The 25,013-nt window shown below is 36.7% G+C and overlaps 2 protein-coding genes across 2 annotated transcripts; both read right to left on the minus strand.

Annotated features, from left to right (window-relative positions):
* Window positions 1-4,840: 4,840 nt before the first annotated feature.
* Window positions 4,841-6,931, minus strand: LOC140249246 (uncharacterized). The gene has a single exon (XM_072330667.1). The coding sequence runs from the start codon at window positions 6,929-6,931 to the stop codon at window positions 5,213-5,215; it is 1,719 nt and encodes a 572-aa protein (XP_072186768.1). The 3' UTR covers window positions 4,841-5,212.
* Window positions 6,931-8,619, minus strand: LOC140249247 (uncharacterized; the record flags this gene model as incomplete). The annotated part of the gene is made up of 1 exon (XM_072330668.1): window positions 6,931-8,619. A coding segment is annotated over exon 1 (1,689 nt), but the record flags the coding sequence as incomplete, so codon positions are not given.
* Window positions 8,620-25,013: the final 16,394 nt, after the last annotated feature.

Raw genomic sequence — 25,013 nt, forward strand, 5'->3', positions numbered from 1 at the left:
AAGTTCCTAGTGAGCATGATATTCACTGTATTCCTCTCTACTGCCTTGCAAATATGGCATCAATTCTAAGCCAGATGCTAACTTTCCCAGAAGCCTTGGGGGATGGACACTGCAGCAAGGAGTAAATCTTGAATGTGACCTCATGTGACCAAAGCTGGGCAGACAGGATGGACCGCCATATTTCATAAAAACAGCAGCTGCAAAAGCAGAGAGGCTATGTGGGCAGCTCATGCTCAACCTGCTTTGTCTGGTGCAAATAAACAAGACAATGGTGTTGTACTTGGGGAGGTGCTCAAAGGATGATGGGACCTGCTGGTCATGTCACTGAGCACTTGATACTTCCTGCATGCTGAACCAGAGGGCAGAGCAGTAATGTTATGGTGTGTCAAAGGTCTAACTCCCATCTCTGGAGAGTTATTACCTTTATTTTGGAAATAATTGCCTCAAATCTCATCAGAAGAGAAGACTGCTTGCTTGCTGTCCTCTGCCAGGAGTAAGCCTGTAAATCACAGTGAGAATCCATAGGTAAAGGCCATTCTGAAGAGCTTTCTTCTGTTCCAGGATTCATGGAGATGTCCACGGAGCATGCTTATTCACGTTTTCCAAGATCCTTTTTATTTATTCATAGCAGTTGTGGAAATACAGTTTTGTCTTTGTTTGGACAGAATAGAAAAAACATCAGTTGTTCACTACAGGATCAGAGTACTGCAACCCAGTATGCTGCTTGTATCTCATTGTACTTATTTTAACAACCTTTGGTGACTACTAATTTAAACTGCATATGACACATCAAAGTGAACTTCCAAAACTTGCATTCTAGTACTGTTTCCACCAGATTTTATCAGATTTTTATATGATATTTTTGTGATTTTCAGGAAACCTGTCCTATCAGAAGGAGCATGCCATGCACGAGGGAAATATCTAAAAATAAACATGACATGTAAAACTGAAGTTTTTTCCCCTTGAGTATTAAACTACTCTGTCAAACAAAATAAAAATCTACAGACTGATATCACTGCTCATTTGGGGGATAAATTTAACATTCACTTCTCAGCAGCCACTTTTGGTATCCTAAACAACAGAGCTGTATTAGCCAGTTCTTATAATTTCTATCTGCACATTACTTTTCTGCTCACAAAGACAGATTGTAATAATGGCAGAACAACTTCCCAACCTCACTTTAACAAGAGAGGATTGGGAATGTAAGAGGAAATTTTTTCCTGCTTGATTGGCATGAAATGATTACAGAACAGTTTTTGTGGTTTGGGTTATTTCAGTATGAAAAAAAAAAAAGAAAAAAAAAAAAGAGAATAAAAGAAAAAAAGAAAAGGAAAAAAAAAAAAAGAAAAAAAGATTTAGAACCTTTGTCATAAAATGTTAGCAGACAATCCTTATAAAACTCATCATTTTCAGATGCTCTTTTCACACAAGCTGCCTTCTCTAACAAGAGTGTGTATATAATGCAAAATTATCACAGAAAATATATTCTGAGTATAATACAACATGGAGACAAGTTCACAGTGATGTTGCTAGATCAGCTTTCTCATTCACAGATCTAACCATGATCTAGCCATGCCCAATTTGTGTTTGATGTGCTTCCCTGAATGTTCCCTCCTCTACCACATCATCTTCAGTCCTTTTCTCTTTTTTAAGCCCTAAGCATTCAGTTTCACACTATCACAGTCACTAATTTATCAAGACTCAATCTTTTCTTTACCAGTGGTGGCAACCACAACTGCCTTCTTATCTGTTTCTTCCTCAGGCAAAAATAAAATAAAATAAAATAAAATAAAAAAATCACTTTTTAGAGTTTTTCTGTATTGTCTGCAATTTTTTATTTTTTTTTTCTCATCTAGCACTGGCCCACAGTGCTAGGCTTATAGGTTTCCAACAACTGGTTGAAAAACGAATACACTAAGTCTTGTAGAAAACTTAAACATATTTGTCCTCTGTCTGTTTTGTATGGCATCTAGACTAGGAGTTATTTGGGGTATAGACTGCCTTAATTACATATCCTCCAAGTGTTTACTGTGATGGAGACTTACATAATATAGATTCGTATGTAATCCACCTTTTTGGATTTCTGAGGATATGTGTGTGGGTACACGTCACAAAGAACAGCAAATTCTTTTTCAATCTTAAAATATAGCTTCCTGTACATAAGATTATGTGTCATAATTCTTCAGATGTTTGCTACATTATGTTCTGAACATTAACTTTAAAAACAACATATTTTCAAAGCTGACTTTTTTGGAAGAATTACTATATTAGGTGGTGCAATAGCGTGTAGCTTTACAGTCAGAACTCAGACTGATTTGTAGTGCCTTTACCAAACCTATTCTTAAGTTTTCAAGTTCCCTATAAATGGTAAGTAATAAGCATATGCCATGCTAAATCTGTAACAATACCAGATACACAAGAAAGGCTATGCAGCTAGGGAATGAAAGCATTCTGTTCAGTGCAGAAAACTGGTCTGTATTCATGGTAAAGGCGCATTTCACTTCTCTTCCATGGTACTACAGAGAGTATTAGATTCTTTTCAGTGCAGTGTTACATACCCATTCTGAAACTTCATGTGGTGGGTGGAGTCTGAGCTTCCTGCACCTCTGCTCACTGTAAAGCTTGGGTATGGGCCTTTGGTGTAGAAACTGGAATGTGTAAAATAAAGGCAAAAAACAGTTTAAAACCTCAAGGATCAACATGTCAAATTCAGTTAGCAACTGAATTCCTAAGAAGAAAATATACCAGTGTAAGGATTGTAGAAGTTTTTTCTCAGCTTATGTGCTGAACTAAAAGGAAGGATACTCATATATCTCCGCTGCTAAAATAAAATTTGTATTTTGCATTTTTATGCATTTGTAGAATTACGTTGTGTAAGGTTGTCATTAAATATAATAGAGTTATTGACAAATATTCCATCCCTGTATTATGTTTAATTCGTAAACACTCAATGAATATATATATTTTTATTCTGAATTGTCTTCCTCTTTTTTGGTTTGTTGGCAGTTATCCTTTTTAATGTTTAGTCAGCTTACTTTCTTGCTTTTCAAACAAGAAAGATCTTTTCATATTTTCCAACTTAACATACAGAAATAAAATAATTTTTATTTATTCAAGTTCTTAGTATCTTAGTCTGCTCTACACCAAAGTTTCATACATCTTTATAGGGCAGAAAATATTTTAGGATAGTTTGACCTACCAATCAATGTATCACATTATTTACTCTACTGAATTTGAGAAACAAGCATTGATATTGAAGTGTTTCAAGTATATGTGGGCAAGTATCAGAAGACAGGATTCCTTTCTGCTCACTAGCATCTACTATGCAGCAAAAAAAGCCCACAACATTTTCACGTATGAACTATAAAATGGTAAAAATCCATTTTGAAATATAATTTTCCTTCTGTGATTTTGGTATGGAATCTAAATTAGAATCTAAATTGGATAAAATCAAAATCTATATATATTTACTGTTCTCTCGAGGTCTATTTTAAATGACAAACAGTAGGCCTAAATTTATTATTTATTTTATATGTACCATAATACTTTCTATATTATTTGTCAGATTTATGGTATTCCACATTGATTTTAAAGGGAGTTGAATCAATGTTTTATGTTGCAAACTACTTGTAGCACTGACTTTTACTGATGCAAATTACAGATGGACTAATCTGTATGAACTATAATATAAGTGTGTTATATATATAAATTCAGATGAACACATAATGATAACTTTTCTGAAGCTGGAGAGGAGATGACAAGTCTTATTGTATTTCATATTTATTGTTTTTTATTATTTCTAAAAATGTGCAAGGAAGTAAAAGGAAGCAAAATATGATTTTCAATTAAAATGATATAATTTGCATGACAATGATTTGCAATAATTTTCATTCCAGAGTGCAAAGTTAAAAAAACCATTGTGACTTTTTAATCACTTCCAGCCTGATACAATTACTCATTTCCTTGACAGATAGGCAATAAAAATGGATACCACAGTTCGCAGAAGACATGTTTCTTTTGAACTTTTCTTGTTTATTTTTCCAGATCAGATGTAGAACAATGGGGTTAGACTTCCTCAAAGGGGCCTTTGATTTTGCACAATGGAGTAAAAGCCTTTGCTTTTCTAAAACTGTGTTGACAATGTGGGTGGGACAGAGGTAGTTCCCAGTAACTTCCTTCCCAGTATGGGATTGATTAGAAAAAAAAACCTCTTATTTTCCAGTCAACTCTCACTCTTACCTGATAATAACCTTCATGTGCCAGGCAAGCATGGTGCAGACAGAACATGAACCTCCTCTTTGCCTTTCACATGGAGCACAGAAATCAGTATCAGTGTAAATTCATTACCTGTTGGAGGCTCTTCTAGGTAGGTTACATTAGGGAAATACAGCAAGTTTAATCTTATTTAAGCTACAGAAGGAGAAGGGTGTGAATCCTTTCCCAGCTGATTATTTCCAGGATGACTTTTGAAATGATTGCTTATATCACATTTAACATTGTACTGACATTTTTTATCATGACTACAATGAGAGATTAGCTTTCCAAAATGGGGCAGAAAGCAGGACTTGAGACACTGTTCTTGCTACCTAGGTTGCAGCCAAGCTTCAACAATTTTATGTGGTAGTGCTTTGAGTTACCTGATGAGTAACATAAAAACTGAGTAATCTGACTATAGCCTTAACTAGTGATTTCTAGATTGAGACTTGCAGAAATATATACAGAATGCTAATAGACCTAACAGTGTTACCTTAATCAAGTAACCTTAAGGAATCACGTCCTTTGTAATGTGCTTCCGACGGCCCCGTGGCCAAGTTACGCACTGCTTACACCAATGTGGTGGGTGGTAAAATGGCGTTTAATTAACCTCGTGAGTCCCTTATATAGGGCTCCTATTTCATCTAATACATATGCATTACTGAGCATGGGAAGACCTATCGCGTTACAGCACGAGATCTCGCTGATGCCTAATACAACATTTCCCCCTCCCCATGCTCAATAAAGTCATGTCCCGTTACAACGCGAACGCTAGTCCTAAACCTAATATATAAAAATGTTAGTCTCCATATAAATCTAAAATATATAAGTTATCTAAAAAGTGAGGTAGACAAGCTACAATTCATGCAGAGGTAGGTAGTGCAATGTCTAATAATATTAGTGGTTTTCTAATTATTATATCCAAGGCATCTTGGGTTTATACAGTTCCTTCTTCTTCTTAAAGCTTATCATATATCCGTTGGCACTCCATTTTGTCATTAAATATTCTTTCTATCATACGCTGTAAACAACCCTGGATACATTGAAACACACAAGGTAGGCAAATCATTAAAGCTAAGAAAACTAAAATCCCTATAATTAATACTTTAAGAAACTGTTTAAGCCATGGGCCAATATTACCAAATAGTCCATCCAGCCAGCTGCCGAATGCATCATCAATTGCAATTTTCTTGGTATGCTCTTGCATCCACTCCAACTTCTTATGAATTGAATCACTGTGGTCGCTCAGATTGAAGCAGCACATCCCTTCAAAGTCCTTGCATCCGTGCCCTTGGGCCAGTAGCAGAAAGTCTATCGCAGCTCTGTTCTGGAGAACAGCATGTCTGATGTTATTAATGTCCATCAGGAGTTCCGACAAGACCATTGTGGTGACATTAGCTTCTTTCGCAGACCAACAAGCCAATCTCTCAATTTCTCTCAGCGCCTGGGCTGCAGCTACTCCTGGGGCTAAGATTGACGCAAAGATTCTGGCTGTGGGACCCCACAACTGAACCTCATCCCCACAATCCCGATCCAGATTTTTTATTGATCGTTTCTGGCGTTGCACTCGAACCATGCTTTTCATAACATTAATCACCGCAGAATGATTGGGAGCCAACAGTGTCAATTTTCCCAAATAACACGGACCCCCAACTGGATTCTTTGGTATCCCTTGCCAAGCTCTATCCCCACATATCAAGAATATACCCTTAGGAAGAGCTTTGGCTGTACCATTGCTCCATAATCCTTCCCCAGTCAAAGGTTCCTTCCGAGCACAACAACCAGAGCATGCTAGATTGTCAGGACCCCAATAGCATGAGATATTATAGTTGGACCCGTTAGGATGACGTACCACATGCTTCTGATTGTAAGAGAGCCAATTCCCACCCTCCTTTATGCAATGGTCTGCAAATGCATTCTCGGAGCCATCCCCGGAACAAGGACGAGAGAATCCCTCCACCCTTTCAGCAGAAAAACCACAATATGCCCCTGACAACCTATATGTGTCATATCGAATGGGGTTAACTAAAGTGAAAGTTTCGGATCCAATTCTTCTCTGTAATGGTGTCCTATTCCCAAGCAGGCCCTGCCATACCTTATGATTAGACAATTGACCCGGTGTCTTAAAACCCGAAAAATATAGACATCTAACTGGACGTTCCCACTTCTGAGTTTTCTTATTCCATGTTACATTACCGACTGATTGGGATCCAAGCAGCTGCAACTCTGGTGGATCCCATGGTAGGGAGGTATTCAAAGATCTAATAAGGCATGCAGACATTCTGGCCCAATGAGTGAAGTTAGACTCAAACGCCTTCATAAAGAAAACTGTGCTCACTGCATCTTTCTCGCATTTGTTCTTTCGCACATATCCGTTAAACTCCTCTGGGTCCCACCTGGGTACACCAATAAGGCATGTACTAAACGGTGATGAGGCTGACTGTAAACTCAGGCAGAAATCTTTCTGCCCAGTTCGATTAGACCATGTGACCCAAATATTTTCTGGTTGTGACATGAGATGAGCACCCTCTCCCCCTGTAACAAACACAAATACATAAAAACACACAACAAGCGATACAACAAATGTCCTTCTCGTAGGTACAAGCAGTGGTTCTTTATCTGTTCCTTTCTTCTTTCCTGAAGAGTCACTTCGCGGTTGCGGCTGGCGGGTTCCCATGTTGCTTGTTGTTTGTCCAGCACATACTTAATAATTTCACCCGGAGTCTCCAGATCATCAGGAGCCGCCCGAATGATATCTCTAATATTCTGATGAGACTTTTGCTTAAGACAATCTTTTATAACGGAAGATAATGCTTCCTTAGGTAGTTCTGATCCTTCTACTGCCTGTATCAATCGATTGGCAAATTCAGAGAATGTTTCTGAGGGACCCTGCTTTATCTCTGACCACGGGGAAACAGGTTCTGCTTTTCTTACAAAGTTTCTAAAAGCAGTAGAAGCCGCCCCCGTGGAGGCAAGTAATTCTCCCGGACGGAGGAGCCTAAGCTGCTTCTCTGCAGATCCAGCCAGATCTGCATCCGTTCCTAAAAGCCTCATTAAACTAGTTTTCGGATCTCCCTCCTTCCCATTCGCTGGGTGGTTCGGATCACAAGCAGTCTGTGCTACAACAGCCTTAAGTTGTACCGTCCACTCCTCCTTCCACACAGTAAACTGTACTGGTTCAAGGACAACTCTCATAAGGCTTTCAATATCATATGGCAGTAGGGGACCCGGGGCCATAAGAGCCTCAAAGGTACTCATAGTCATCGGGGACCTCAAGCCCTTTTTCTCAATTGCCTCTATAAACCGAGTCACTGCTTTCGCTTCCAAAGGCACCCAAACTGGTCCTTTCTTCTGGACGACTATCGGAAACACCGCCCAGTCCCGTTCCTTAAGCCCCAACCCTCTCATTGATTCACGGATATCCGACCAATCGGTGGGCTTGCGAGAATCCTCTCGCTCCTCCCTCCTCCGGGGAGACGCGACCAATTGGGTGGGGGTAGGCGGAACCTTTCGTTCCTCCTCTTTTTCCTCCCCCTTCTGGGGAGGCGGGACCGACAGGGCAGGGGTAGGCATTTCCTTTCTTTCCGTCCCTCTCTCCTCCCCCTTCTGGGGAAACGGGACCGGCAGGGTGGGGGCAGGCAATTCCTTTCTCTCCACCCCTCTCTCCTCCCCCTCCTCGGGAGATAAGACAAACGGGGTGGGGATAGGCAATTTTCTTTCCTCCGCTTTTTTCTCACCCTTCTCGGGACGAGATCCCTCCTCCGGAGGTGGGTCTGGGGGTGGCTCAACGCCTCCACGGCGCGCCTCCCCACACGACTCTCCCTCCCTCGGACAAATTCCATCCCCCTCAGGCGAGTAAAAGCTTTGCAAAGAGGGGTATAGGCGGGGATAATATGGTGGCGCCTCCCCAGATGACACAACTTCCGCCTTCTCTTCCGGAGTTGTTTCGGGCGCGGCCATGGCCATTGTGAAAACGGCCGGCATGGCCGGCGCCATTTTGGGTGCAGAGTCGCCGCCAGAAAGCGATTCCTCCGCACCCCCCGGGACCCCGGACGTCCCAGTATCCAGACCAAAAACCCCAGTCGCGATGGCCTGGACTTGTTTCTCCTCCTTAGCGGCTTTAAGAGCACCCAGGACCAAACCCCAGGTTTTTAACTCCTCCGCTTTATACTCGTGCATTGCTCTATGGAGCATGGCAGCGGTGAAAGAATCCCACCGCTCCGAATCGAGCAGATTACTAGGGGAGGGTAAAATCTGCGCCACCTCCAAACAGGAGATGACGGCAGCTATATCCTTCTTAGAAGGAACATTTCTAACGCAGTGAGTTTTACAAACTCGTGATACTACCTTAATGACGGAATCCATTGTTTTTTCTGGTGCGCGACACCGTACGTCCTTGCACCCTTTGTATATACTCGAGACCTGTAGTCCCGCAGTCTTCCACGGTCCTCGTTTTCTTACGACCGAACCGCAGGTAGAACATCAGCTGCTTCAATTTCCGCCCACCGAGGCGCTTCTACGGGATCTAACCGTAGGACTTGCGTCCGCCACGCAGTTAGCCGTCGCACACTACCCCCAGGACGTGCCTCAGAGAGGGCACCAAATGTTACCTTAATCAAGTAACCTTAAGGAATCACGTCCTTTGTAATGTGCTTCCGACGGCCCCGTGGCCAAGTTACGCACTGCTTACACCAATGTGGTGGGTGGTAAAATGGCGTTTAATTAACCTCGTGAGTCCCTTATATAGGGCTCCTATTTCATCTAATACATATGCATTACTGAGCATGGGAAGACCTATCGCGTTACAGCACGAGATCTCGCTGATGCCTAATACAACATAACAGGATCTGAAAACTAATCTTTGATGGCTGCACTTGATCTTGGGAGTCTTTTCCAACTTATAATGTTCTGTGATTCCATGATTCAGAAGACTAAATGCAATTGCTTTCCTAGGAATTGCTGCTCTTTCATGCTTTTAGCATGAAGTCTTAACTGAACGTGTTCAGAACAATAATCACATCTTACTTAGGGATTTGTGTGTTTATCTTAATTTGTAATTCATTGTATTTAAATAACGAGAAGGTTACTGACACAGTTGAGAGTGAAGCTGTAAGTGAATTGTTGTAAGTGAAGAAAACTTACTGGTTTTGCTGAGCTTGATTTTTTTTCCTTCCCGATTTCCTGTAGTTTTTCCACGAACATTAGTAGGAGATGGACCAGATCCTCTGTCATTAATAAAAATAAAATTAATTTGAAAAGCAGAGCAGTAAATGAAGATTAAAAAGCTTTTTGTGCTTTCCTGCTTTGAGGAACTTAGATCATACACCTGATAAATAATTTAAATTAACTTGTCTTCCTTTCTGGTGCAATGGGCACAATCTACACTCTTTGTCTTGATCCTGTAGTTCTAGAGGTGGCATGAATACTAGGAGGTCAATGATATTTGGATGAGTTACTTCTCTTAAGGCTCACTTAGTAGTCTCTGAGATCTCTCCCCATAGAAACAGAACCAGTCAGTCCTCTCCCAAGAAAGCCAAGTGGCCTTGAAGGATGATATCATAGGGATCCCTAAAACTTTAGTACAGATAAATACTTGATGGGAACCAGAAAGACAAAGTTGGTTTTACTCAGTGAAGTCCACTGACTTGGTCTTAAGTGAAGTAAATCTGTTTAAGGAAATGTGATGTTCACATTGTCTTTCAAAGAGCAGTTAGAGAAACACTACTCTCATGTTTTGAACAACCACAACCAACTTAACTTAATGAATGAATCTGTGCGGGAAATTTGCACAGTACTGTAACAGGAATTTGTAACATCAGATTAAGAGTGGTAATATAGTCGGACAATCCTAGTTCAGCTGCCTAATTGTGTGGGCAAACTTGGTTTACTCAGAAAGAACCTTTCAGAATGAATCTTATTAATGTCTCTGAGTCATTCTTAAGGCTGTTCTCCATTGCCTGTATTGGAAAGTTAGGACTGCTAGATGGCCTAAAGTTTGATGAAGTAAATCACTTAGTGCAGAAATAAACATGACGTTTCCACACTCATGGATCAATTTCTATAGGAAGTATAACTGTTTAACATGTTATGAAGATTTGTTCAGTACATGATGATAGATGGAAAATTGACATTACAGCACGTATTTACTGAAGACTGACTGAAGCACACTTAGTATCACCACTTGGTAGGATAAGAGACTGCTGAGAAATTGTGAGGTTCTAAAAGATGTGGAATTCAGTATAACACTCAGTAAAGTACTTTTTGACAACTTCAGCACTAACCTTGAAAAAAATTTAGCAAACACATCCCTAAAGTTGATCCTTCAGGAACTCACTTTGTAACCACCATTCCTTTAGATAGATTCTCAGTCTGTCTTCCTTTAGCAAGTTATTTTCCCAGCTTATAACTTTGGTAGTCTCCTGCTGGGTGTAACATCAGAACTCTGGCAGAGTATTCCTTAGATTAATTCATTTTTATATAGACTGGATCCTGTCACTGACAGCCATGTAAATCAGAAGTGACTCTAATGAAATCAGCAATCCAACAATGGCTTAAAACATGTGTGAGTGGAGAATCAGATCCTCTCCCTCTCCCTCCCTTCCAAGTGTCAGCTAACTAGGCTTTCAGGCTTTGGAAATAAATTCAAAGTTCAAATGTTGTAAGAGCTGACAGTGCCAAGATCCTATAGAACACATCTGCCCTTCATTGTGTCTGTTCAGCATTCATCTGAAGTAAGAATTTAGTTTGTATGCTGAACTGGGACAAACCTACAACAGTTATTAGTATCTTTGGGCACTGGAAAAACATGATGAAACTGTCACCATAACCTAAATTATGAGACAGATAATTTATCTACTGTAACACTGAATGAAGAGTGTTCTCCCTAGTGCTCAAAATAATTCTCTGCTTTATGTGCTTGTCTAAATGCTGACCACATGTTGGGCAATGTGTTTGTAGCATTTACCCCAGTGTTTGATTTTTGAACTGGCATATATTCACCACTCCAAGTAAAATAATGCAGGGGAAAAGCACAGAATGCCCATTAAAGAAAACAATTTCAATAACGACTTGAGCCCCTCAGGGACAGAGCTATTTAAAAAAAGCAATCAGAAACTTGGAGGGTGGGATTTTTTTTTTTATTATTATTATTTTTTCCGATTTATTTGTATTTAAAGCATTCACAAGACTAAGACACAAAGCCAAAGAATGGGGCATATGGTTAAAAACCTGAAGAAAGACTTCATTTTTTTTGTGAAGTCAACAAATACTGTAGATTAGAAAATGAGATCTTACCCAAACTGCCAACTGTAGAAAAATACTCCTTTGTTCTAGAAATCCCTCTGGGATGACATTCTTTACATATGTTAATTTTTGTTAAGTTATATGATGTTCCACTAATGAATGGAACAAAAGTGGTTAGATGGCAATGAGAGACTGAGTAAGCCAGGAATCTTTCATTATTTAGAGCTATGCATGAAAGGTTGGGCATTAAAACTCACCATTTTCAGAGGTTTATTCTCAGATATAAACACTATGTCCAACTGACTGTGAGAGTTTCAGTGTGAGTGCAGCCTGATTTTACTGATTATGACTTACAGAAGAGTCCTCTAAAAGCAAGAAGAAGAAACGGTTATATTTAATCAGAGTATTGCAGGATGTGAATTCTTAACTGAAATGCAAAATGCTCATTGTAAATCCAGGCCTCCAAGAAGAAAGGTGACCTGTAGATGTATTAGATTGAAGTTAATTTTTGAAACAGTGACTGTGACACAGGTTTCATAGGTGGCTCGGAACCAGCTGATTGACCTTTCTGTCTCTGTTTCTGACTTTCAAACCTTATTCTCAAGGAAATAGCCCATTATTATTTTTAATTGTCATACAGTAGTGTTCTAATATATTAAATTCTCTCATTCTCTCATTTTTTAATTTCACATTAAGCACAAAATGTAAAAGCATATAAATATGAAACGGCTTGCTTGAACTCAGTGTTCCTCATAGTGTATAGGATTGTTTTATTTCTCCTTCAATAGTTATTACCACTGTGTCCAAGTGTTTGGTCAGTAATAATTGCCCCGGCAAGCAAAGAACAAAGATTCTACAGATACCTTCTCTGCTGTTAACAGTTTCAGAGGAGACAAACCCAGTCATCATCCCCCATTTTTTTAGTTACTGCTTATCGTAAAAGAATCTGCAATGTATTTATCAACAGACTTTTTCTGTTAACTCATTAGAAAAACAGGTGGAGATCTGGAAGGAGTATTAGCAGTTCATCCTATAGTGTTAGTGAAATCAGTTGGTGATTTTTAAGGATGGGATATAAATGTTATCTTAGAGATAAACAAGGAATACTTTTTAACACATACTGTGATGATAAACTGCCATGAAGCACTGGTGCTAATTGATACACAGCATTTGTCAATATTTAGTTTTTACTCTCTCCTTTCTCCTTCCATGGACATAGTTGCTGACAGACACAGGCATTACTGTAGCCCATATTTACATCATCTCTTGTGCAGGCATACAGGGTGGAAAAGTAAGTAAATGACAGTGTTACACAAAGACATACATACATATGCAGAAGGAGCTCAAACTGGGTTATATATATTTTCCTAAATATTTTAGTCTTCTTTTCTTGTAGAAGCAAATAGAAGTTATTTTTGTATGGCAAACAGACTCCAGTTGTTCACTTAATTTTCTTTTTAAGCTAGGAGGCTTTCATGATCAACATATTGCATAAATGATAAAGGAAAATATGTGAGCAACCTGATCTTGCAGATCACACTGTGAGTATATGCCCACAGCAGTGAGGAATTACATAATTTTCAAGGTTTCTTCTAAATCAAACTATTCCATGATTCTATAGTTCTGTGTATTTGAATGTTACGTAGTTTCTTTATTTAATATTTGAGAGTGTTTGTGGGTGGAAGAGTCTAAGTAATTTCCTTTGGTCATCAAACTTTTCAATAAGAGATTGTTTTCTGGTGACAATGATCAGAAAGTCTGCTTCCTAAAACTTATGTATTGCCTTTAGAATCTCCTGTGAAAAGGTGAAAAGTCAGTATGCGAAGATTCTAGATTGTTCAGCACTGGTAAAGAAGCTATTTTAAAATTAAATATCATCCTGCTGAAATCTTGCAGTGAATCCCATTTCTCTCAGATGTCTCAGACCTGTTTTTCATGCTGTTGAATGGTTTTGAAATGTGTTTATACTCAGTTTGTGTACGATTGTTCATTCCAACCATTCTTGTTAACGGAATATTCTGTCTTTTTCCAAGCCCAATCTTTTTTTCAGATGACCTTCAGATGAAATTCTGTCTTCCAAATCATATTTATATATGTATTTTGGTCACAATGCCAGGTGAAATTCAACAAGAAAACTAGTTCATCTACTTGCTTTGTCTAATGTCCTAATTGTCTGATATTATGCTTTTGGGAAAATGCTCTTACGGATTAGCATGAAAGTGCTCCATGATCACTATTTCAAAGTAGAAATCTAAGAAAAAGGTTTAAATTGCCTGTCTGAAGGATTGCTTCTTTCCATTGATTACAGGAAGAGTTTATGAAGAATAATGTGCAGTGTAAGTACTTGAAGACATGTGCTACAAATACCTCTCTAATTTCCTTTCCTAGAAAGACAGAGAGCTCTGTATATTCTTTATGCTTTTGTTTAAAGTAAAACTAATAGATTTAATCCATTCTTTATCCCCATAATGGGACAATGGCAAATAAATTCATCTTTTGGATACAGGAATGTGTAGTTTCCATGCATATTGATGAACCATTAAGAAAAAAATCTATAGAGTACTCTGTTCAAGTTGCTTGACCTTCAAGATCCACAAATGAAATAATTTGTGCTGTGTCTATTATTCCCTGTTGACCTTATCCTGCTACTCACTTGATCTGGTGGCTGCTGAAAGGTCGGATGAATTGTGAACATCATGAGCTGCGTGTCTTTTTTTTTTCAGTTGTCAAGTCTCATTCCCTTTTCCCCTGAGGTTTGTAATTTTCTTTTAAAATTGCTCCTCAGTAATGCAAACACATGCAGAAATAGGGATGTTAAAGACTGTAGGTGGGATGAGTCTGAATTTATTAGTGAAGCAATTACTCCAGAAAACACTGCACAGTGGAAATATGTCTTTCACTCAGACAGCGCTCTCCTGATTTTTCCACATGAGCACAAGGAAGTTACTTACACAGAACTATTAGAATTTTTTATTCATGTGGAGCATGGTGGTGCAAAAACAAACAAAATTCCTTCCCACTTCCTCTATTCTCCCACCGCCTCCCCTCCCCCCACCCCCCAAATTGTTTGAAATATATTTTAAATGTAGTTCTTTAAAACACAATGCTCTCCACCATTCTTGCCTACCCATTTCAGTGTGAGTGTGTAATGTGTGATATTCTCTAGCATTATACACATCTGCAAGGCCTTCTACAGAGAATACTAAAATATATTGTCATTATAATCCTGCATATGTGTTGTTATATACTCTAAAATGAAGTTTCCATTAACTCTCCTGAATCAGTTAATCAAGAATCTCAATAAAATATCTATCCAGCAAAGCTCACCAATACACAATCAGGCAATTCAAGGGAAATTTTTATTGGTTTTCTAACAGTGAAATATTTTGTATGTATTCAGATGAACTAATTAATTTCCTATATACTTGTCTCAGCCATTTTATGTAAATAATGAATTCAAAGAAAGGAAAATTCTTGGCAAATCAAAGTTATTTTTTTTTTAACTATTTTCACAGTTTTCTGTGTAGAGTTCAGTTCTTCAGTGCCATTTTCTTCCTCATACAAATGTTATTTATTTTTTCACTTTGTAATTATCAACACCTATCTTGATCCCTTCAACTGACAGCTAAATATTTTTAACAAGTGATGATTTATATCTTTTCTTCATTTTATTTCATTATTTGAGAAATAGTACTTATAAGTTAAATAAGATCTGTGTATTTTCACATTTTTTTTTCAACAACTCGTTATGTCACTGGTTTAGTTTTTGTGAATATTCACCTGGACAAGTCAGATGATTTCTCATCTTTTACTGAATGGCTTGACATCTTCAAACAAGGGCAGTGCCAGAAGCAATCACTAGGGAACTTAGTGTCTCACAGTCAATAACAAGATACACAAAATGTAGTAAGATCAGCAGATCAGTGTAGCATATGTTCTTACTGCCCTTCTTTCTCCATAGGCAGAAAAAAATTGTATTCTACAGAAGTTCTACCATATTTAAAGTAGTTGAGCAATGTGTGACTGAAGTGAAAGATGCAGACTGGATTCATTAATCATTTATTCATCCTGGGAAGCTGTCAAGATAATATTTTCATCTCATACCAATGTGTGCATTTGTTTGTACTATCGAGTAGGTCCAGTACATCCATTTGAATATTCTTCTATTTGTTCAGGACAATTGTAGGCCCTCTCCAATCCTTTTGTTCTGACTTGAAGTTCTGGCAAAGGAATACATATATATAAAACTTAATAAAGAGAATATCCAGTCTGATCCATGAAAGCAATTATTATTTCTATTGAGTTAGTGACAATCATTTTTAGACCATTAGCTGAAGCGATTACAGACTTAGGTCTTTGTTGACCTGAATTTGTGTTCTTCTGGCATAATTAATAGCTTTCCTGTGTGAGGCATATGATGAACCTGTGAGTAATCCTGACGTGTTGTTATTCTGCCTTGAGGTGACACTATAGTGCTAGTAAAAGCGAGGTCAGTGATTTCATCTTCAGCAACATGAAAAAAAAATCACCAGAAATTTGGATTGTGTGAACCATTTCCCTCTTTATTCTTAGATTTGTTCTGTAGAAGACATCAATATGCTGCTTGTTCACTGTTATGATTATGTTCTCAGAGGAATTAGTAGCAAATGACATAGCATGTAAATTATAGATAATGAAGTACATATGCAGAGACACTATTTGAAGTGCCCAAGGTTAATTTCTGTGTAAAATAATGTTACATTCACTTGAAAATTGATCAGCTATATGCAAATTGATTAAGAAAACCCTTTCATCTTTATACATTAATCAAATGTACCTATTCAGTGAATAGGAGATACCTCATTTGAAATATCTTCAAGATATATGTGAGCAACGAAAATATCACCAGAATGTAAAGCAAATTATTTACACTAATCATATGAACAATTTTGTTTTGTAATCAACCAGATGCTTCAGAATAGAAAAAGATAAATAAAAAAATTAAATCAAACAGGGAGAAAAGGTCCTCATATAGCTGAGGCAAGGGACTGGATTCAGGAAATTTAATTTCAATTTCTGACTCTGTCACAGACTTCCTGTGTGACCTTAGATAAGTCATATTCTCTCTCCAGACCTTGTTTATACATCAGTTAGAGGAAAAAGTAATGTATTTCCTTCTTAACTCTTCTCTCTCTCTTATTTTAACATCTTTGTATGGTACAGTATGTGCAGCGATAACACCACTGAAAACCTTTCATTAAACACTTCATACTTTAAATTTTAATGATCTCATTTTCTAGAAGAATGAAAGCTCTCTGGTGTCACAGATATTTTATGGCTGAATGTATGCTATTTTGAATATCAGCTCCAGCAAAACTGACACAGTCAATCTCAGCACACCGCTTTATTGTTTTAACATGGTACTCAGTGTGTCTTTGTTAGATTTCCAAGCAGATAGGCAAGGAACCCGCACCAACACTACCTCTTTGTTTTGGTACAGCAGGAGACCTCATGCAGAGTGAGCTGGCTTAGCACCATGGCACTTGTGGCCATCTGGCCAAGCCTTTGACAATACACAATGAGGGCCCTAGCAGAAGCATCCATACGGCTGATACCAAGCAGAAGTATCAGCTCTGCTCCTTCAACAATTCTGCAAAAAATATGCTACTCAAATCTTTATACTTTGTTTACTTCTGGGACCTTTAGACACCGGACAAATTTCTAAGAACAGTCAGTGAATTTATGAAAGATCGTATAGAAAAACATTCATTAGCCGACAGCACACAAGTTTCACTACCATACATGCATAGATTATCCAGATAAGTAAAATCACTCACTGATTCCAGCATTTATAAGACCTCATACTAAATTCATCACTGTAAAATATGATAGAATTTTTATTTCCCTATAAAAATTATAAACAAATGTTTGAGTGAAAAGTGGTTATTTTAAATAAGCTTTCACAAGTGAATTTGTTTTATTGTAGGTAATAGTGTATTATAATGCAGTAAAGTAGCAGATATTCCTTTTCTTTTAGCACTTATATCAGGAGCAATTCAGTATAAAAACAAAAAACAATTGAGTGATTGAAAGTTGTATGTCCTTAATGCTTTTTTCATATTTTAATCCTGTTCCAGTTTTTATTTTGTAGGCTTTATATAACAAAAACAGACTCTATTTTCATGTGAATTTCTTTTAGAACAAGAAAAATTCCAGTGTCTACTATGATAACATCTAATACTTAAATTGGTAAGATTTAAAACTAAGGATATGTATAGCTGTGAGCACAAACTGTTTCAGTATATATAGTCTATCTTTAACCATAAGCTGTGCCCTTCTTTGTGAATTGGATGCTTGCAGTAGTACTTGTGAATACCACCAGTGAAATGTAAAATGGAAACAAAAAATAATGGGATCCTGTAACTATTATAAATCGAGTTCATTTTCCATTTTGAAAGAGTGGAAGAACAGCTTTATCAAGTCAGCAAGTGCATTTTTCATTCTTCATGTCTTTAAAACTTCACCATATTGCCACTGTACAAGAGCCACAGATGTCCTTAAGAAATAAAACAATTCAGGTAACATCATATAATGAGAGTTTAGTAAAGATGGGTATTATGCAGTTGTAGTCCAGATCAAGATTTTTATCTGCTATCACAGTATCGTGCGAGTTGGAAGGGACCTTAGAGATCATCGAGTCCAACTCCCGGGTTTCGAGCCCCCTGTGTAGCAAAGCGGCACTTCTACCCCCTGCGCCACAGGGGGGATTTGAACACCGGGCCACCAGTGTTGCAAGCAGCAATTCTACCACTGCGCCACCGGGGCACACGGTGCTATTTAAATGTATTTGATTTATACCTGGAAGGGACCATTACATCACATATTTAACTTGAACAGTGAAGACTCTAGAAGCACATCATTTTCTCTTGTCATGAGCTTTGTAATGGAGTTTGGCTGCAACTCATCTGCTAGAGATGTGTTTAACCCTAATTACAGAAATGGAGGATCTTCCTCCTTTCTTCATAGTAAGATGCTCACCGGGTGAAATATCCTTGCTGTTAAAAATGTGCTCTGTTTTTGCTGTGGTAGAGTTGCAAAGGTTAATTCAAACAGATATAATTTTCTATTAAAGGATACTTAAGACTTTGTTAAAAAAAAATAAATAAAAAAATCCTTTGAGTTCCATCAGGTATTTTCAGCCTAGAGTTTGGCTTGTTCATTGGTAAAAAGGAAAAACAAAATTAGCTAACTCTAGTCTGACTTCTGCCCTTGGAATTTTTTTGCTTGTTTGACAATAGCAAAAGCCAAAAGAATTTACACCTTGTGTATCAGGAACCCCAAATGAAAGATTATTACTACTTTTGTCTTCACTGCTTCCCAGAAAATTTTTTAAATTTCCAGGTACATTAACTTTCCAATTATTTTAAGAAAAAAACTGAAATTAAGAAGGAAGTAGGAGGCATTTTGAAGAATGAGAAAAATTTTTGAAAGAAATTCAAAACATTTAAAAATAAACTTTATATGCTTGTTTGAAATATGCTTCTAGAAAATGTGAAGTTAGTATTTTTCCACTCATAAGCTGAATTCTCTGTGAATATTTCCTTTCATAATGAGGCTTTTTTACCCTAATGAAGTGCTAGTCTCTGGAAAAATGTATATAGCCTGAGATGAATTAGTAACCTTACCAAATCATCACTGAAGTGACCACAGTGATGTAGGTGGTATAGGGACAGAGAAGGGCTTTGAGAGAACCCCAGCTCAACTGGACTTTAATAATTCCTGTGAGTTTCTGAACCAGTCGACTCAGGAATCTCAACTAGAGAAAATTTAAAAACTGTATGTTTCTTGTTTCACCGGTTTCTACAGATCATTATTATTCATATGAATAATAATAATTTAAAAAAAAAAAAAAAAAAAAAAGAGGCAATTTTATTAGTGTACTAGAACCTACAATGGAATTATTTAAATTTAACTCAACAGTTTTAGGTGAGAAAATTTCATGCATCTCATCCTCCAAACTCAGAGTAAGGCAAACATAGAAATTAATACAAAACCAAAGGAACAATAAGAAAATTACCCTTCAAAATTGTATAACAGATGTATCTCACAGCTTCACCAGCATATTTTTTATTGATATGAAGGACCTCCCTGCTTTCTTCCTTCCTTTCTCTTTTTCTCTCTTCTCACAGTAACTTCTGTTACTGTTTTTCCTTTCTAGAATATACTAAGATACCAAAGTTTCTGAATTGAAAATAGAAATATGTAGTTTTATTAATAAGGTGCTAGAAACTGTATGAAATAATCTATAAGAACTTCTTAGAGAAGCTTTTATGAAGGATTCATGAGGCACTGGAAAAATTGTCCCACTTATTCAGCAAATCTGAGAGTGAAGAAAAGATGTGGAGATCCAGGAGGTAGTCATCAGGTCGGTGATGCTGACTTGATCTTCTCAAGATGAAATTTGAGATGAAGAAAAAGTAAATCAGTAAAGGACGATGAGTTTATCTGTGTAAGACTCACATAATGTATCTGGGTTGCAAATCACCGTGTCTCAGTGTTCTCCAGTGTTCTCCAGGTTCCCATTTCTAGTACAGGAAAACAGTGCTGGTAGGCTACCGATGCAACACTACTCAGCAAAGGTTTAGGAGAAGAATTCGGAAAAGGCATCTTGTTTTAGTTTGACAGCCTTACTCCTGCAACAATTTGTTGTGAACAAGGAAAGTGATATATAAATTCGCAACAATTACCACCATTGTGATATTTTCCTGCACACAGGAAGGGAAAGTAGAGCACAAATCCTACATGCTAATTACAACTCTTCTAGAGCTTTAATTCTACTATGACACTGCAAAGCTGTATTTTTATTTCTTTGTCATTTTTATTTCTCATTATATTCCTCGTGTTGTGTAGATTAATTATTGAATGCTTCTAAATGGTTTGGCAGTCAGTGATAATTATCACTGTAATTTATGGTAATTGAACACCTATAAACTCTTTTTTTAGTTTGAAAGGTCAGTGCCAGCCAAGGCTTGATTTAGAATTATGTTTCTCTGTTAAATAATAATAATGATAAAAAAAACAAAATAAAATTGAATTAAGCAAAGGGGATCGTAATCACAAATTGAGAATGTGAATGTTTTCTTACTTTAGGGAAAAACTCAGATCATCTATTTTACATTTTAAATATTCACTTGCAGTTATGTGAATTCTGAACAACATCACTGTTCTTGCATGCAGTCTGAGAAATAAAGTGGGGTAGGATGGAAATACCAGACTAACATTATTTTGCATTCTATAGAAAACGCAGAAGGACATGAGATGAAATGGGCTTTGGCAGTGCAATGATGGACACTGAACTGGGTTGTGGAAAAAATAATGACGTGGAATACATACGAACATATCAAATAAATTCTCCAGTTAAGAAATTTAATCATCAACTTTAATCATAAAATATATTTTATTCTGTTGTTTCTTTGCTTTTTTTTTTTCTTTTCATCAGTTCAAAACCTGACAAAAACTGTACATTTAGTTTCCTAAATCTGCTGCTCAGTAACTACACTTCTTTTTTGGTCCTTCGTGGCTTTCAAAACATCGATGTGACCTTCACCTTTTCAGTCTTATTACCATATCTTACTTCCATATACTGCACTCTCCCTATAACTCACTATATCAAAATTGGTAGCATTTAGAAAAGGAAAATATTTCATGTGCCTACCTTTTCCTGCTGTCATGCCATAGTTCTTTGCCATACTTCTGTCTGTTACCCAGAGTTTATTTTTTACATGCAAATGTGGAGAGGAAAGAAATTCAGTACAGAAACCCTACTAAAAGCAGATTCCAGTCTTAAAAGCTGCTGTCGATGTTTTCTTGGAATGACAAGTGTAAAAATGAACAGATTTTGGAATTCTGAATATTTTCTAAATAACTGTGCTTATCTTTGATATTAGAAGCTTAACTATAACAGCCTCATCTTTGGTTTTCTCCCAGGCTGTGTAAGCTTCTAAGTGTTTCCTCAGATCTGTCAGCAGAAATTCTGTACCTAAGTCTACCTGCCAGGAGAAACTCACCACTTAAATTCTTGAGTGCTGTCTCCAGACATAACGATTCTAAAACTAAGTTGTAATGATAAGGTAGGAAGATCCGGTGGCTTTTGTCCAAGCTGATTGCAGGGAAAGAAATTAGTGAATTCTGACTTTACAACTCCTTCCAGTTAGTCTGGATTACACTTATAACAAGAACTATGATAATAGTATTAATAATAACTTTAATTAGTCATTTTTTACCCTGGCTTGAAGAGAAATATCTATGCTTAGTTCTATGCAGCCACAATAAACAAACAAACAAACAAATAAATAAACAAACAAACAAATAAATAAAAAGAAATGTCAGATGTATCATTGTATCATATTGTATCATTTTCATTCTAGCAAATGTGAAGAAGTGCAGGTTATCATCAGCATGAGTGATGATGGACCTTGGACTCTTTTGCAGAGATTGCTATATGCTGGCTGCTCCAGGGCGAAGACTATGCCATTTTATATTCAGTTACCACCACTAATAAACAATTGTCCTGAGTGTTCACAGCTACGATGTGGCTGCTTTGGAGTTTTATTCCTCTTATTTGAGAGATCTTTTCCTAGCTTGCACCATTTAGGTGTAAAAATGTATGAGGTTTTAATATTCTCACTTTAATTATCATTGGTAATGAATGAAATACCCTAAACCAACACCACCCTCTCAATGTGAATGATTCTGCCATTTTATTCTAATATTTTATTTTTAGTTGTCATGCTCTATGCTCTAACATCATGATTTTCCTTCCTATTTTCTCTTAGAGGCCCAGTTCTGTAAGTTTATTGCACACTCCTGACCAGTTCTAACTCCTTTTGAGATGAATGGAAATTCAGTTGTTTTAAATCTGGACTTTTCTAGGTCTTGCTGTTGAAGTTCCTGCTCCTGGATTTGGATATTAGTTCTTATCTAAGTGGTCAAATTATCCAGAGAAATTTGAAGCACCAGCATTAAATTTTGCATTATCATGGGAAATCTTCCTCAGGTTTTAAAATGTCAGTTTTGAAACTAGGCTATTGCTTACATCTTGCTTTCTCTTCTAATTCTGTTTAGATTCTGGACTGTGAACTGGTTATGACAATTGGGAAAATAAACAAGAGATAGTATTACTGACATGTTTGGGACTTCATCTCAAATTGTGCTCTACTATTTAGCTAAACTGGTGTGTCAGCACAGTTAGAATAATTTGCTGTTAGAACAAAATAAAGTTGTTATTAGGGCATTTAACATTTTATCTATTTAATATGTTGCTTTGCCTCTATATAAACCTGCCTGATCTGTTTGCTCACATTTTTAAAAAATTATATATATATATATATTTCTTCGTGTTAATGTGTGCGATATCTTCAAGTTTGGAAATTCCTTCAAAAGTCAATTTCTTCACTCGTTAGGTAAGTATAATTCTACCTAACTTTTTGAAGCTAATTATTTACCTTGTGAATATTCTGTTGAAGAGCTAAATTTTAACTTGCATATTATCAGTAAAATTACTGCATCACTGTAACTGTACCTAAAAGACAGTACTCTGTCATATAAAGTTTTAACATGTTCATATGAAAACTATCCCTGTAGATTGCTCACTCTCTTTTATTAGCTAATCACATTAAGATTAGATTATGATAAAATTAGCATTACGGGAAAAATATGAACTGGTTTATATAAAAACTTATATATAAACTTATATTCACGTATATTTGAACTTATTTCTTCATGTATTCTGTATGAAAAAAAAAACAATTTTAGTTAAACTTTCCAAGCCAACAGAGTTTAAAAAAAAAAAAAAAAAAAAAAAAAAAAAAAAAAAAAAAAAAAAAAAAAAAAAAAAAAAGTACACTTATGATAAAAGTTGAAAATGCAGATTTTTCCCAGTGGCAGTTTGTGGAATTTGTTGTAAATGACAACTACATTTTGGTCCTTAAGAAGTTTTCGCACTTGTTGTTTTTCATCACAGCCATCCAGTCCAAACTTGTTTTCTTTTTTGTTTTTGTTTTTGTTTTTGTCTTTGTCTCGTATCCTACAATCTCTTTGTCTTTCTAATAATTCTCTCTTTGTTTGTTTCTGTAAGCTTAATAACAAATGGGTAAAATACCTGTGTTCTGTTATTCTTCCTATTTATCACCCAGGGTTAGTTCATACCATTAACTTAAATAGTAAACACTTATTAATGTAGGAATAAAGGAAAATCCCCATAACATCAGAATTTAGTATATATCCCCATGGATATATATATATATATATATATATATATATATATATATATAATATATATATATTTATATATTTTTTTCCTGTGAAAGAAAGAAGAGTAAGCAGACAGTTCATGGTGACCAGAGCTGTAAATTCTTTTTGTCTGGTCTGGGCAAGGAATAGGAATTGTCTTACCATGTATTCACCCTGTTACAGGAATCCATGTGAATCTTGTCTTTTGGAAACACGTATTCAGCTGTGCAAACTGCTGCTAAATTTATCTCTCATTAAAGAATTTCTAAGGTCACAAGAGATCACAAAGAATCTTTCATTAACTTCATGCATCCATAGTGTCGATCCTGCTATGTAGTTTCAGACCTAAGGAATTTTTATTTTCAAGGGTATCACATTTGAAACATTTGCATAGCAATTAACCATTGTCCTTCTAATGCTGATCTTGGATGATTCCTGACAGACCCAGTGACACACTGAAAAATTTCACAGGCAGTAGTAGGATTAGTTCAGGCTGCAGAAGGAAGATGAGATTAAATGAGAAATGTTGTCAGAAGAAATGTGGCAGGAAAGAAGTTCAGTCAAAAAGCATTACTAAATACAGAAGAGTAGATGAAGGTTGACACCAGAAGTTTCCTGCTGTCATTTTCTCTTCAGAGGATGAAATGGAAGACTCCAGCACATATCAAACTCAAACTGCAGAGTTACACACACTGGCATTTTATAATGGCTTCTTAATTCTCCATCTCATTCACCTCCCTTTCTTTAGTTATAAGAGATTTTTACCAGACTTTATGATGGCTTAAGCCAGGATATTCTACTGAAGTCAAATGTTTCGTATTAGAAATTTGAACTCTATCATTTTGAAGCCAAAGCTGTGCTCCTACCCCAGGTGTTCCTTCTAGGTTTTATGTCCATTTTAAGTCTGCCTTGTGGTTCCAGCTGCTATACTGAAAATGGTGCACTGCAAATGTAAGGTTGTATTTGGTGGCTCAAAGACTTTTGTCTTTGAACTTTCTGAACTTTAGTTTCAAAAGGAATAGGAAGGTATATTGACAAATGGGCTTTCAGACACAGCCCTATTTTACTCCAATCCAGAATTCATCTTTAAGAATTCAGATTCTGTGATTCATAGTTTAATTTTCTTATCCATCTATTTAGTCTTTTCATCATTTTATTCTGAAACTGATTTGTCTTAATTTCAGTGATATCTTTTTCATTACTACTATTTTTTTCAATATTCTGAGTTGTTTTTCTTCCTGATATGC

This window comes from Excalfactoria chinensis, chromosome 2 (genome assembly GCF_039878825.1).
Source record: "Excalfactoria chinensis isolate bCotChi1 chromosome 2, bCotChi1.hap2, whole genome shotgun sequence".
In the NCBI taxonomy this organism is placed as follows: domain Eukaryota; kingdom Metazoa; phylum Chordata; class Aves; order Galliformes; family Phasianidae; genus Excalfactoria; species Excalfactoria chinensis.

Excerpts from the sequence above, each read along its gene's own strand:
- LOC140249246 (XM_072330667.1), bottom strand. The coding sequence starts at position 6,931 with ATGGGAACCCGCCAGCCGCAACCGCGAAGTGACTCTTCAGGAAAGAAG.